This window comes from Nannospalax galili, unplaced genomic scaffold (genome assembly GCF_000622305.1).
Source record: "Nannospalax galili isolate Female #2095 unplaced genomic scaffold, S.galili_v1.0 scaffold43, whole genome shotgun sequence".
Lineage (NCBI taxonomy): Eukaryota > Metazoa > Chordata > Mammalia > Rodentia > Spalacidae > Nannospalax > Nannospalax galili.
Window position 1 is genome coordinate 2,871,927 of NW_008353342.1, and position 15,025 is coordinate 2,886,951.

At 47.2% G+C, this 15,025-nt stretch overlaps 1 protein-coding gene across 2 annotated transcripts in view; it reads left to right on the forward strand.

Annotated features, from left to right (window-relative positions):
• Jcad (junctional cadherin 5 associated) overlaps positions 1 to 15,025 on the forward strand; it is a 103,294-nt gene that overhangs the window by 60,520 nt on the left and 27,749 nt on the right. For both annotated transcript variants that reach the window (XM_008850526.2, XM_008850525.3), the window contains exon 2: positions 1,105 to 1,432. In XM_008850526.2, the coding sequence (XP_008848748.1) occupies positions 1,161 to 1,432 (272 nt within the window). In that variant the 5' untranslated portion in view covers positions 1,105 to 1,160. The remainder of the gene's footprint in view (positions 1 to 1,104; positions 1,433 to 15,025) is intronic.

Below are 15,025 nucleotides of genomic sequence, written 5' to 3' on the forward strand. Positions count from 1 at the left end.
GTGGGGGCGTGGGGGGTGGACAGACTTGGGGGTGGATGAGCAGGTGGTCAGCAGAGCAGTGCTGGGACTCGGAGAATTCCCACTGACAGGAAGTACAGATGTCTTCCTCACACCTGCACACTGGCCAGAAAAAGTTTCCTGGTCATTGTTCCTGTGGCTTCAGCAACTCTGTTTCTATCCACCAATGAAGCGGGCCAGGGGATGGAGCTCCCTGACCTGTGGAGCCCAGGCCAGAGTCAGAACCAGCCTCCAGACCAGTTTGCCCAGCGGTCTCTTCATTCTCCCTCCTAGGTCCTCTTGCTTCTGGACAAATATTGGGGTAAGCTGCTGAGCATGCAGGTCTCCAGTCCAGATCTGCCTATGGCTACCCTTAACTAAGAGATGCAAAACTTTCTACAAAATCCCTGGGAAGAAACTGAATTCACAAAAGTTTCACAGCTGGCTGGCACACACCTGTGATTCTAGGACTTGGAAACTTGAGGCAGGAGGATTGCGAGTTTGAGGGGCCAGATGGGGCAAGCATCTTGTTTGTTTTCTCATGTGTGCCTGAAGACTTAGAATCTATTTCCAGCTGCTGGTTACCTACCAGGCACTGCCCATGCAGTTGCTTCTCTACTGAGAAGCTCCACGGAAGTGTGTCATGGCTATGTACTGATTAAAGATCCAGCCCCTCAGAGGACTAGGTCTGTGTACACATGGAAGCAGGACATATAATAAGACGGAGCTGGACCCCCGGAGCTTCTCCTTTTAGAAACATAGAGTGGTAATTGCAGCTTCCGCGTTTGTTTTCTTGCCCTCACCCGCTCAGCCTGCTGCTTTCATATGAGTGGGGCAGGAGGTGGGTGGGCAGTGGCCATCATTTCATAGCTCACCCACCATCCCAGCCTCTTCTTTAAGAGGCTGACTTCAGAGAGTGAGAGTTGTGGACTCCACCATGCCCCGTGGGCCAGTGCTGCATCCTGCTGCTAGCCTCCTCGAGGACCTGGGTGCTGGTCTCAGTCAGAACAAGTACACTGGCACCCCTTCCGTGTGGATGCTGCGGGTGCTGTGCTTCGGTGCAGGTAAGGGGACTTTTACAAATGTAGCGCTTGATTATCTTTCCAGAGATAGGTCCTGCCACCACGATGGTTCCAGCTCATGAGCTTTGATGACGCTACATCATGTACAGTGTGGAAGATCTCCTGATTTCTCATGGATACAAACCATCCCGAGACCCCCCAGCACCACGTGAAGACATTCCCGAGGGACGCCGGCCAACGAGGACAAAGACCCGAGCTGGCCAAGGCCTGTTGAATGGGTACGAGGATGGCTCTGCAGCCCGTGCCCACAGAGGGACATCCCTGGGAACAGGACACGTGAACAACTCTGAGAGCCGCCACAGCAAGCCCAGAGGCCACAGGGAGCGCCAGCGCACTCCTACTTCTGAGGCGGGGTAAGCTTCAGTGTTGATCCAGCGTTTTCTTTTGACTTGGGAGTTTGGCGTTGGGTTATATGTAAGTAAATCAACTCTTCCTGTTTGGCTGGGACTGTGGAGGGAGAGAGGGGTCAAGGACAAGGATACTTCTTGCTGTGCTGCAGGGCTAGGGTAGCTGGCCTTCATTCCCTGTGGCATAACGAGATTCCACCAAGCCAAGTACTGCATCTCCAGCCTCTGCTTCTCTTCCTTTGTAAAGTGCTCAGCCTCTGCTGATAGGAAAACATTCTGGAGCTCTGTAAAGCTCATGCATGTCCACCCTCGCATTCAGCACATTTGGCTTTCTCAGGATGCATTTCAATATGTTACAGGTTTCCCAGAGTTGGAAAGGCCATGTATTCCTCCCATTTGTGTACTCATATTGCTACAGTGACTTTTAACCCATCTTCCCTTTGTGCACACATTGCCCTTGTGTGGATGTCCCATCTAAACACAGCTGTCACCTGTGGGTGTCCTTATGACAGAAAAGGATGGCAGTGCAGCTGGGGAAATGGGAATTTCAGCTGGCATGAGAAGGAACCCCCAAACTCTCTGCAAGCAGTTTCAGTTCAAGAAAACACATACCATCCTTCCATAAAATTGTGCTTGTCTCTAATGCTGCTTAGGACAGGAAAAGTATGGAGAGGCAGACCTCTAAGTGTATAGGAAATTCTGAAGCTGGGTGTAACCAACCAGAGGGAGCAAGACACAAGAAGCTGGGGTCCATTTTTTTCAAAGAAATAACCAGAAAGGGTAGTAGATAAAGTGAATGTCCTCACAACTCATTGCTAGGAAAAAAACCTCTTCCTGATTGGTCCACAGTTTTCAGACAGTGGACAGGACTTTGTTTAGTAGAGCAGTCAACATGGTGATTGTTGGGCAGCAACAAAGTGGGAAGGGCTCTTTCCCACAGGTCAACATTAACCTTGGGGGCCAGGCTTGGGAGGGAATCCCTGGTGGAAAGCCAGGAAACTGCTCTTTAACTCTGCCCTTTAGCATTCACACCTCTGTCTGCTACTTCTTGGACTTAACTCTTGTTGGCCATGGCCCCTGGGAAATGTGAGTCTGGAAGAGAGTTCTTATGGACAAGATGGCTGAGGGTTAAGACAGCTTTAATTTTTATCAGGCAAACTGGGCCTTGGTTTTCTCCTCTCTCCTGTTCTTTCTAGTTTTGTGCTGAGTATATTTGTATTGTTCAACTTGGATCACAGTTATTGAGGCTGACTTTGATTCCATTTCTTTGGTGTATCCTACAGAGCTTATATTGCTCACAGTGTTTGTTTAATATGCAGAACCCCCTTTGAATCCTGTACTCAGGAATTACAATCCCCTTGTGTGGAATCAGGTTCCTGAGACCTATCAGAGAGAGCCTCTTGCCAGACAGGTAGGTGACTAGGTACAGTTGACCTTGCAAGCAGTATGTCGTGAGTGAGGTGCTCAGATATGTGGCTTTGTGTGGTGCTGGGATGTTTACATATGGAGGAGAACTGTCTCAGTGGATCTACCTCTTCTGCGTTTCTGAGGTTTGCTGACTAACTCAGGAAGTAGAGAGTGGCTTTTGCATTGAAGAGTGCCTTATGGATAGAAAGAGAGGAAGCATGCGTGTTTGCAGAAACCATGCTAGTGCCTAGCCTTGGGACCAGCTGTAGCTCTCCCCAAGATGAGCTGGAAATGCATTTTTTTAAAAATTCTTTGGTAGCCAATTTAGACTTGAAAACAGGAGGCAGAGTATAGGAGGTAGGCATGGAGGGGAACTACCCCCCTCCCATTAAGAAAAAGGTGTTTTGGGAAGAAATAAACAGGTGCCACTAGTTATCAGTTTAAACAGTGTTAAAGATAGGACAGGCCAAGCGAACCATGGCTCATGTGAATTCTGGATGTGAATGAATAAATACTGTTCTGCCAGCTCCCAGCCCCTGGTCACTTGACAAGTGCAGCTGCGGCCTTGCAGCCTGTCCTGTCTGTCCCAACAGTGGCTTCTGCTAGGCTGGTCTCCAGGTCTGCAGGACACCTGGGTCCCAGAATGGCCCAGTCCACTTCCAAGCCATGAAGAGACTGCAGTCATGAGGCTTCTCTAATGCCATATCTAAGACCAGCTGGCATCTGACCTAGATGCTGGGTATGGCCTCAACACCTATCCAACATTCTGAGAAAGCAGGAGGTCAAGGTGGGTAGATGGCCAAGCCATAGAGACACAGGCATGAAAATAATTGTTTAATTGCTGAAGAACATGAGGCCCAGAGAGTGGTGTTGACTTACCAATGGCTACTCTGGGTGGCAGTGGACAAAGCCCAGCTTAGCCAGAAGCCAAGCACCCATGGCTGCCACCCTGCAGCAGTTTGGGGCCTGGCCACACTTTCCTAGTGTGAGGAACCTCAGTTTGTGAACTCTTCCTCTAGCGGCCAAGAGCTAGACTGCCTTCTCACCTCTGTGTCCTTCACCTCTCATCAGGCATAGCTGTGTCACTTCCTGTCGGGGAGACATTGAAGGAATACATGCTGCCATACCAACATTAGGTAACGTATGTAGTTCTCTTTGGTGACATTGTTCAGAGCTACCTATAAATGCAAAGAAAGTATTGCCCACAAGAGCATCAGCCTCTTTTGAATTGATTGCCAAGTATACAGGATACTTACTTCCTAACTTTGAAAGCATTGTGCCCGGAGCTCTCACCATTATCAGATCAAGTGATAACTGAGCATCCAAGAAGGGAACGATTAACAGTTCTGAGGGAATAGAGGTGAAGGAATGTGTGAACGTGCTAAAAAGCTTTTATGCTCAAATGGTGGAGATGGGCCCACGAGTCTATTCTCATTTGTACATAGTTTATCCAAGTTAAGGACTAGAGAGAACCTGTTCTCTCTATATATGTTAATGTTTGGGACTATTCTATAGCTGGAAAGCACAAAAGGTAGGCTCTAAGCCCTGACTATGTGACCCCAGCCCAGGGCCTAGCTCAGTAGCAGGCCCTTCACCTCCTGTACCTGGACAACCTGCCTTTCCTAAGTTCTGCCAGGATTCTGGCCTCCTTGGATCACAACCTACTCCCCACTCTCTCTCTCTTCAGGTTCTCTCCGTGGGAATGACTCTCTCCCGTGAGTTCCCCCAGTACTTCCTCTCCACCTCTGGGACTGCCAGCTTCCTGAAGGCTGATCTCATAGCTAACATATGAAACTTAGAGCTAATTCCTATTACAGAAGTTTGCACTTAGTATTAATTCCTTAAATATGTTCATTGTGTCAGTTGTGGTGCTTTGACGCCTAGGGGCTTTGTGGCAGTGCCAAGTATTTCAGACTGCCAGGTTCACCTGGAACAGGGGAAGGCATTGCAGATAGCCAGCCTCAAGGCTGGCCAGGACAGTTCCATGATGAGGAAGAGGGGTGCCAGGCAGCTGTACTAACTTCTCTTCTCATCCCTGTCACCTTGCTGCTTGAGGACAGGCTTATTTTGACTCACAGTTCCAAAGGGTTCAGCATATCATGGTGAGGAAGGCATAGGGACAAGTGTCTGGTCCGTGACAGTGGGAGCTTGTAGCACAGCTTTCTCATGTCTTGATGGACAGAACACAGAGAGACTGGGGCAGACAGAAGTAGGTATCACCTTGGAGGCCTGCCTGCAACAGTGGGCTAGCTAAGCCATACCTTCAAAAAGTTTTATAACCTTGGGTTGGAGGGGGCAGGAAATTATTTAGCCTGTCTGTCCTTGTGGGCTGTCTGAAATCTGTTCTTGTGTATCCCCCTTTGTGGGACAACCCCTTCCCTTCATAGATCGTTACTGTGTCTCAGAAACAGGCTCAGGATGGTTTTATTTCCTTCCGTGGATGGTTTATCATCAGAGCCCACTGCTGGCATCCACCTGTATCTCTTCAAGTTTTAAGAAAAAGAATGTTTGGTATTGGACAGCCAACAAGTGCTTTACCCTTGGTAAGAGTGTACCCTCTGTTGTAGCCAGTGGGGAGGGGAAGGGACCAACCATGGACGCTGGAGCTTTATGCACCACAGGGCTATGCATGAGGACAGCTTCTAGGCTATGAGTTGCTGAGCATGTGACCCTGCTGTGGTTTGAATATGGAATGTCTTCAACAGGCTCATGTGTTTGAAAACTTGTGCAACTGTTTAGAGAGGTTGTGGGACCTTTAAGAGGTTGGGTCTGGCTGGAGAAAATGGGTCATTGCATAGTGGTCCTTAAAAGTTACAGCCTGGCCACATCTGACCTGGACCTCTCTGCTCCCCCAGTCAGCCACTGTGATCTGAGCAAGCCACGCCCCACTACTGCTGTCATGTAACCACTGTGAGTGGTGCTGTGCCTTTCCCACCATGACACTGAGCCCAGAGAAATCCCCTGCCCGCAAGTTGCATTTGTCAGCCATCTGCCATAGGGACAGAAAAGTAATTAATACAACCCCAAGAACATTCTCATCGCTTCTCACAAACCAATCATGGAGCAACTTCCACGACCTGGTATTTTCCCCGTCCTAGTGCTAGAGAGGATGACTTGCCCCTCAGTGGCCCCAGTTAACAGATTGTGACAATGAAGCTGTGGAAGGTTCCACACAACATTTACTTACACAGGACAAAAACCCACAGGCTATATCCAAAGTTCGCTTGCCAGCACACACATGTACAAGCACACACACAAGCACACACATGCATGAGCACATACAGGAGCATGTGCATGCATGAGTGCACACATACGTGAGCATACATATACAGAAGTATGAGCACACACAGAAATACACTCAAATGAACGTACAAATGCATGAGTGCACACATATGAGCATATGCATGCACATGAGTGAGCATACATGCATGAGTGTACACATGCACGAACATGCAGGAGAACACACGTGAGCACATGAATAAGCGCATATATACTTGAGCACACATGCATAAGTACACACATGCCTAAGAACACATACGAGTGCACACACATGAGCACATGCATGCAGCAGCCTACACGTGCATGGTGTACAAATGCATGAGTTCATACACATGACCATACACATTCAGGAGCACTCATATGACCCCCACATGACTACACATACAAGCACACACACCTGCTTGAACATGTGAGCACATGAGTGCAGGCACACACACATGCGCGCGCACACACACACACACACACACACACACACACACAAACTTAGACCCAGACCCAGACCTGGAGACCCGAGGGAGGCTGTGAAGGAAGCTGCATTCTTCCAGTGAGGTTGATCCTTAGCTCCATTAAAATTTGTGAAGACTTATCAGCATTCAGGGTTTCCTTAATGTGTTTCCTGTGGAATAATATAATCAGAGGAAGCTATAAAATAACAGAACAGACGTTTGAATCCCAAAGTCACACCATAATAGGCTCAGCTCTGCTTCACCCAGGGAATTCTGGTTTTAAAAGTTTTGTCAGTTAACTGTGAGGCTAGCATGTAATTATCCCACCATCAGCAGCATCATGACTAATTAGAGACTTAGCAAAGCGAGGCTTCTGATGTGGTGGCCCCAGGCCCTCGATCTGGGAGGTTTTTATCAGATGGGTAAACATCCATTCTAGATGGTGCTACTGGATATGGTAAACAGCTCATTTTCAGGGGCTTTTTAAGCTTCTCTCAGATCATATCCTGTTATAATGGTTTTCCCAAAATGGAATGCTTAAGATGCTTAAATTTAACATCTGTTTCTGTGGATCTTTCTCTTTCCAAAATTCTAAACCCACACACTGTCCTCTGTGCTTGCTTCATATCCTCAGAGCCTGTCTTGACCTCTTCACAGGGACAGTAAATTCCTGAGCTGGCACCTTCAACACACCAAGCCCCAGACCTCCATCTCTTCTTCCTCCCAGGATATCTTTCCTCCCGGCAACATTGTTCTCCTTCAGGAGCAACATAACCTCCCAGAAGCACCTGGGTCCCCATATTCTCCTGTCATGCTGTCATATTGCCTTCTGTTGTAGACTTTGCCCAACAGGAAGCAGGTTGGATCCTTAGAACAGTGATTTCCGGAAGCACGGTGGGGAGGAAGCATTTCCATGGTTAGAGGAAACATGAGCAGTAGCACAGCCACGGCCTCCCTATGACAGCCATGAGGGGGGGAACCTGTGCTTTAGCTAGATAACTGGGTGAGTTCCAGAGCTAGGTCACACAGGACAGTATGAACAGAGCTAGGGCACAGAGGACAGTATGAACAGGAATCATGGGGCCAGGCAAGGGCTGGCCTGATCTCCACGTCTCATTGCTTTGCTCCTGAGATGACTGTCTTGAATTCTTGAAGAACAAAGAAAATGCAGGTAGTATGCTGCTTTGTGCAGCTCTGTGGGTGACTTTGGGGGCATCCTGTTTAGGGCCAGTAAGTGGCTTCCTGGTGAGAAAGTAGACAGAGGGTCTTTTTTAAAAAAGATTTTTAATTATTGTTATTTTATTTTTAATTATGTGTATGTGTGCAGATGGCCAAGGAGGCTAGAAGTGTCAGATCCCCTGGAGCTGGAGTTACAGGTGGCTGTGAGCCACCAGATGTGGGTGGTGTGAACCAAATTCAGGTCCTCTGCAAGAGCAGTATAGCTCTTAACCACTGAGCCATCTCTCCAGCCTGAAAGAGGGCCTTAACAACCCTCAGGCTGTTGTCCTTTTCTCAGCTGCAGTGAGCTCAGCTGCTAAAGAATAGCAGGTCAGAGACAAAGTACCTGCAAATGTCCATTGGCTGAAAGAAGGAATGCTTGGAAAGCAAGGGGACTGGTAGAAGAGAGAGGGAAGTGTGGAGCCAGGGTGTCTTTTGATCTCTACAGTGGCACTGAGCACTGTACTAGTCAAGGTAGTTAAACTTCGTGAAACTTGGTTAAACCCATATTAAAGAGAAGTGGAGAAACACTGAAATAGTCTGCCTTTACCTATTGGATTTACATAGGGCAGATGGGTGGGAATGTGCTCTTCCTGTTTGTTTCAATAAATTAAACATTGGTTTGTTGTTAATCGTCCTGTGGAAATGGGTGTAGCATGTTCCTTAGAGACCAGCTGGGCCAAGAAGGGCAGCATCTTGTTATGACAGTCACCTGGATCATCAGTTCCTGTTACTGTCAAGGCCTATGGATTATGACCTAGAAAAAGACAATACAGACTAAAAGAACCATCACAGCAGACCAGCACTTTGCGCTTGGTCTTTTCTTTGGGCTCACCTGTACCTTCTTCCCCTAGGATACAAGGAAAGAGTGTTAACATTAGCTGTCCACTGAGAATTTATCATGATTGGGTTGGCAATAGCTAAAATAATATTTTTATGTGTTAGAAGCTGTGTTAAACTGTTGCATTATTTCACCCAATCTTTCCCAACAAAGTCACAAAGGGTTTTTTGCCTTGTTTTGTTACTGTCCCCTGAATACAAGAATCAGAAGCAAGGCGGTTAAGTATGCGGCAGAAGGTATGCATGGTTAGAAAGCTATGATGTTAGCACTTCAACCCACATAACTTTTCTGAGCTGGGCAGAAGCTCACATACTCCTGGCTACTCTTGGCAATGGTGCCACCCTCCTCCTGTTGGTGTAGTGACCTCTTAGGCCCCATGCGGGTGCTGCAACCAGGCTGACTTTCTCACCTGGGTCAGCCCTCTGTGTTCCCCCAGCCTCGGATCTTTATTTTGGTAAACCACTTGTTTCCTATCTAACCACCTATTTCTTTTTCTTTTCCTTTTCCTTTTTCTTCTTCTTTTTAAGACAGGGTCCCACTGTTGTAACTCTGGCTGGCCTGGAAGTCAGAGATCTGCCTACCTCTACCACCTGAGTTCTGGGATTTAAGGTGTGTGCTACCACACACTTCTTCCTAAAGCTCAGAATAAGTCAGAAAGGTGGCTAGTGACCAGTATGAACTGCGGGTAATGAATGCTACCAGGCACCCAGAGTGAAGGGCCGCACAAGAGGGAGCAGAATCTGCCCTTCTTTTAGTTTCCATGGCTTTTCCTGATGGCTCAGCTGAGAAGGCAACGAATTCCCTGGAACCCCATCTCTCCCTGAAAAGACAACCCCAGAATGGTTCCAGTGGGCTGTAAGCTATCTGTCCATTAGTTCAGTGGGGTGTGTATGAGATTATTTCTCATCGTGAGCAGAGGTGACCCACCTGTGACATCTGTGGGCACAGGCCCTTTTGCAGGGGAGGCTGCATCTGGAATAAGGATTGCAAAGTGTCTTCCATCTTATTCCAAAGCCATCAACGTGCACCTGCTATTTTAATCAGTAAGGTGAGGGGGTCATTTAAACCTCCTAAATGACTCAGAGGGTGTGGGGATATGAAACCGTCTCTCAAGTGTGCTGTGGGAAGGGTGCTGCTCAGAGATGATGGACTTGACTCACAAGCACCAAAGACTGCTCTGCCTTGGTTAGCCACCTGCCCACACCCACCCACACCCACACCTGCCTGCACCCCCACCAATGTGCCCACACCCCCACCTGCCTGCTCCCCCACCTGCACCCTCAAATTGTTTTTCTTCTCCTGCCAGTCAGGTCTCGGGGCTTCCGTGCCTGTATTCCTCCCCTCCCTACTGCTTCACTGCTCTCTTTAATTTTTTTAAAGCTTATATTTATTTATTTTGTGGAGGGGACACGTACTGTGGCATGCAAGTGGGATCTGAGAGCAACCTGCAGGAATTGATTCTCTCCCTCAACCATGTGGTTCCTGGGGATCCAACTCAGGTTGCCAGGCTGGGTGGCAAGCACCTTTACTCACTGAGCCATCTCGCCAGCCCAGGGTTGCTCTTGATGCATACTGCTGGAGCAGGCAATGGGTTGACACCCATCTAAGCCACTGAGAACCATTGCTGCCCTGAGTGGAGGAAACACTAGACCCTGTGGCACTGCAGCAGAGATGGCCTCCAAATCCTGTTTGTTTAGTTTCCTGCTATGAGCTACTGTTGGTGGGACCCAGGCCCATGCCTAGAACTTCACCGCCTGTGGTGTTGATAAGTAACTTTAAGGGTCTTTGTCCACATAGTCACAACAGACACTCCCCAAAGCCGTTACACTGTGCACGCTGCACCGGAATGCCTTGAATAGGTATCCTGCACCCCTCATTTAAATGTCTAAATTCAGCATCCTTTAAAGGTCCCAAAATATATTTCACTTTCCCCTCAAGGCACATTATTGTGTATTTACTGTAAATAACTAAAAAAAAAAAAACCCGAAAAGTCTGCCAGGTATGCTGTTTCAACGAATCTAGCTGTCACTGGCAGTCATTTCAGTTGTTTTTGTTTTTGTTTATTTGCTTTAAATACTTATTTTTATTTTACGTGTATGAGTGTATTGCCTGCATGTAGGTGGGTGCAGCCATGTTATGCAGTGCTGGAAGAGGTCATAAGTGGGCATCAAATTCACTGGGAATTGAACACAGGTTTTCTGCACAAGCAGTCAGTGCTTCTAACTGCTGAGGCATCTCTCCAGCCCCACTGGCAGTCATTTGTGACATGGAAAAGCAGACCTAAAGGTCTACTAGGAGTCTAAGCAGCCATTGGTGGGTTTTCTCCTTAGAACTCTGCCTGTGTGGCCTTCAGGCAAGTTGGCTGAGTGTATGGTGCAGCTTCATCTCATCTGATCAATTTTTAGCTTATGCTAACCTCTCTGTTGTCTTAATCTTCTCCTGACTTTCTCTTTCTCCTTTCTAGAACTAGTCTTTTTGCTCCTTTGTGTCAGAGGGTTAATTGCCCAGTGACAGTTATACTGAATTATACTGAATATCTGTGATGCTGAGAAATGGAATTGTAGGCACCCAAGCCTGCATAGCAACTGTAGAAAGCTTCATGGGGAAAGATGGTGGACCCGACCACAGTGTCTGGCACTGGAGTGGCACTGAGCCACTCTGAGGTGTCATACCAGTCTAGAGAATGGAACAGAACGTGGTGCTACCTACAGCCTTTATGCTCAGTTTGTCCAGCTGGCTGCAAACCACTGATCCTTCTAGAAGGAGGAGGTGGCTTTTGAAGAAATAGGCTGCAGCCACAGCCATGGTCCAGAGCATGACATCAAAACATTCATGTGGTCTATCTGTCAGGCTACTCTTTGATGGGACCTCTCATTCCCACCCTGACCTCCACATTGAAGGACAACTGACCATACCTGGGGACCACTCACCCTGTGGGCAAAACAGGCTCAGGATGGTGTTTCTGAAGCAGAGAGAGATGACTACATGCCCATACTTCCCTTTCACAGAGCCCTCAGGTCAGTCTGCAGAGCAGCACTCTTCTACTTGCATTCTTAGGAGACCACGTAGGTCACAAGTCAGAGCAGTTCCCAAAGACCCTGGAATCCACTGAGAAGATAATCCTATCAGAGCATGTGACACAGCAGTTAAAATCAGCTCTAAAACTGCCATGCTAGTACTTAGACTTTCTTTTCATCATTTGGCTTGTGTATCTGTGTGGTGTGTGTGCATGTGTGCATGTATGTTTATGTCGGGGGGCTAACTGGGGGGGGTGCATACACATGTGTACATGGGCATGTAGAGGCTAGAGACTGACATTGTATCTTCCTTATGTTTGAGGCAGCTTGAACCCAGAAGTTGCCAATTCCACTAGTCTAGCCAGGTAGCTTGCCCTGGGGAACCCATCTCAGCTTCCCAAGTCCAAGGCTTACAGGTGAGCTGCGAAGCCCATCCTGCATTTATCTGGGTGCTGGGGATCTAAACTCTGATCTTCATGTTTATGCAGCAAGTGCTTTACCCCATGAACTATTTCTCTAGTCTCTAGACTTTTTTATTTATTTTTTTATTTATTTATTTTTATTTTATGTATATGTGTGTTTTGCCTTGCATGTATCTAAGTGCACTGTGTGTGCATTGCCCACAGTGCTAGCTAGGTCAGAAGAGAGCATTGGATCCTGTGGAACTGGAGTTATGGATAGTTGTTAGCCACCATGTGAGTGCTGGGCACTAAACCTGGGTCCTCTGCAAGAACTGCCAGTGCTCTTAACTACTGAGCCATCTCTCCAGATCCTCTAGACTTTTTAAAAGAAGGGCAGAGGACTGGTGAAATGACTCATCTGGTACAGGCATCTGCCACCTAACAGCCTGACTGAATTGTTCCTGGAACCCACACAGAAGAGGGACAGAACAGACCCTCTGAAGGTTGTTGTCCTCTGACCTCCACAAATACACAAAAGAAAAAAAAAAATTGCCCTTTCAGGGAAAGGCTGCAGATATGGCTCAGTAGTAGCACATGTGTGGAAAAGTGGATTTGCTCATTGGCGCTATGAAAGGACCGTGAGAACAAAAGGAGAGGCTTTTCTGTTTGGCTGAAAATGAATCACGCAAGGGAACACAAATTTCTCCTAATTTTCCTCTTAATTACTTCACTTCCTCAGCTGCTCAGCAAGTAGATTTCCTAATTTCTTTTAGACTGTTGTTTTTCATAAGTTTGTATTTCCAGTATATTCCAGACAGTTTATCTGTTACTTTGTTGATGTCATCACTCTGGCCTGTGGTAAGATACCTCATTCTGCCTCCTCTCTGTCCTGTCCTCTGGGGACCTCTTCTTACAAACCTTGTCCCATTCAGCCTGTCAGCTTGGTGGGTCTGGACTCTCACATTCCTTGGTGTTGTCTTATCTTTTTCCCACCCCCATCTTTGTGTCCCGAATGTTTATGTAAAGAGTCCATTGTTAATGTTATCTACATGTAAATTGTTAGGTTTTTTTGGAAGAAAATTTTGATCGCACAAATTTTTGATCACACTTTGTTTTTTCAAAAGCATTAGTAAACATCTTCCTAGCTTGGAAGCTGCATGAGTTAGTGCTTGATTTGTGTGGTGAGGGGCACTGTGTACAAAACTAGTAGAATATGTGTGCATGATGACTTGTCTGAAGGGGAATTTACCATAACACTCATGTGTAGGTCCACTGAAGCCTGTCATGGCCTGGCTCAGATTGGATACAAAACAGCTGTTAAATAAATACATTATAATTTTTATTGCTTCTTGTGTTTTGCTTTGCTTTTAACATTTCGTGTGTGTGGATTAGAGGACAACTTTCATGAGTCAGTTTTCTACTTCCACAGTGTGGAAATCAAACTTTTGGTCATCAGACTTGATGGCAAGCATCTTTATTTGCTGAGCAATCTCCTACTCCTTGGTTTGGGGCAGGGTCTGTCTGTATAGTCGGGGCTGGCCCAGAACTCAGTCCTCCTGCCTCAGCCTCACAGATGCTGAGATTTCAGGTGTGTGCTGCTGTGTTTAATAATGCTTCATAATTTCCTGTGTCATTTGGAATATAATTTAAAATAGATTATTTATGGGTCTGTAGAGATGGCTAAGTGGTTAAGTGCTTGCTGCTCTTCCAGGGGACCTGAGTTTGGTTCCCAGCAAGCAGGTCAAGCAGCTTACGACCACCTGTAACTCCAGCTCCAGGGGATCTGACCCCCTCTTCTGACCTCTGCAGGTCTTTGCTTACACCCATATGGCATACATTTTCTCTCTCTCTCTTTCTCTCTCTGAAATAAATAAAATAATAAAAAATTAAAATAAGTTATTTTAAGTCTCCAAGATAGATGTGATTTTCCTTATGGTGGATTTTGGTGTATTGTGTAAATAAGAAAAAGTTTAACCCAGAATGCTTAATGATTTTGATTAGTTTTGACAAAGTGAAGATTAGCATTTTTGTGTGGAGCAGAAAACCAACCACGATGCAGTCTGTTTATATTCTTGCCCTATTTATGTTTGTTTATCCATCTTCTGGTTGTGATCATGGGATGTGCATGCACAAATAGCACCTTAAGTTTTCAGCCCCCTCCCTAAGCACAGCACATGCTTACCATGAAGCCAGGGCATCAGTAGAGAAGATGAGCCAGAGCCACACTGTGGCTTCTGCCAGAAAGACCCCCTAGAAAATGTTCATACCACCAAGGAATGGAGATGAAGCCTGCCTCCCGGTCAGGGGACTGAGGAGGGAAGAAGGTCATTTCTGAAGCTCAGTATCAGTATCCTTGAAGTTCATTCAGCATTCTCCCAGCAAGGTCTGTGACGGTTGCAGTGTGGGTTGTACAGAGTTGCCTTGGATGTTGTAGAGTTTGCTGCTCTGTAGCCAGTAGGTATGGACACTTAACTGGATGTCTCCTACAGGTTTTCTCCTGCTGCAGTTCCACAGTCATCAGGAGTCCCTAAGAGTAGGACTGCAGCTTCTAGGTGCTGCCAGCCTGGCTCACCTGGGTAGGTGGCTGGGCGGGTGGTGGTCGAGGAGGCCAATGGCAAGGACTTCTGAAATGGTAAGCCCTGGTAGAACTCTGCCTGGCATTCAAAACCCAGGGATGAGAACATGATTTGGATGGCAGCTCAGAGACTGATAGCTCCACATGTGCCGGGGGTTCGAACCAGCGACCCCCGGGCAGTGATGATTGGGGATGAGTAAGCACGCCGTTCACCAGCCCACACTTCCCCCAGTACTGGGAACACTCAGGTGCAATGGGGAGCCTAGTCAATCAGGGACTCATTTATTGCAGGTGTTACAGAGCTTATAAAGGCGCCTGGAAATCCCCCCTCCCCGCCGAGGGTGTATCTTAAGGATGGTCACGTGCTGATCATGCACTCCTCAGCAGTGCAGAAGTATTCTTCAGACTTTCAAAG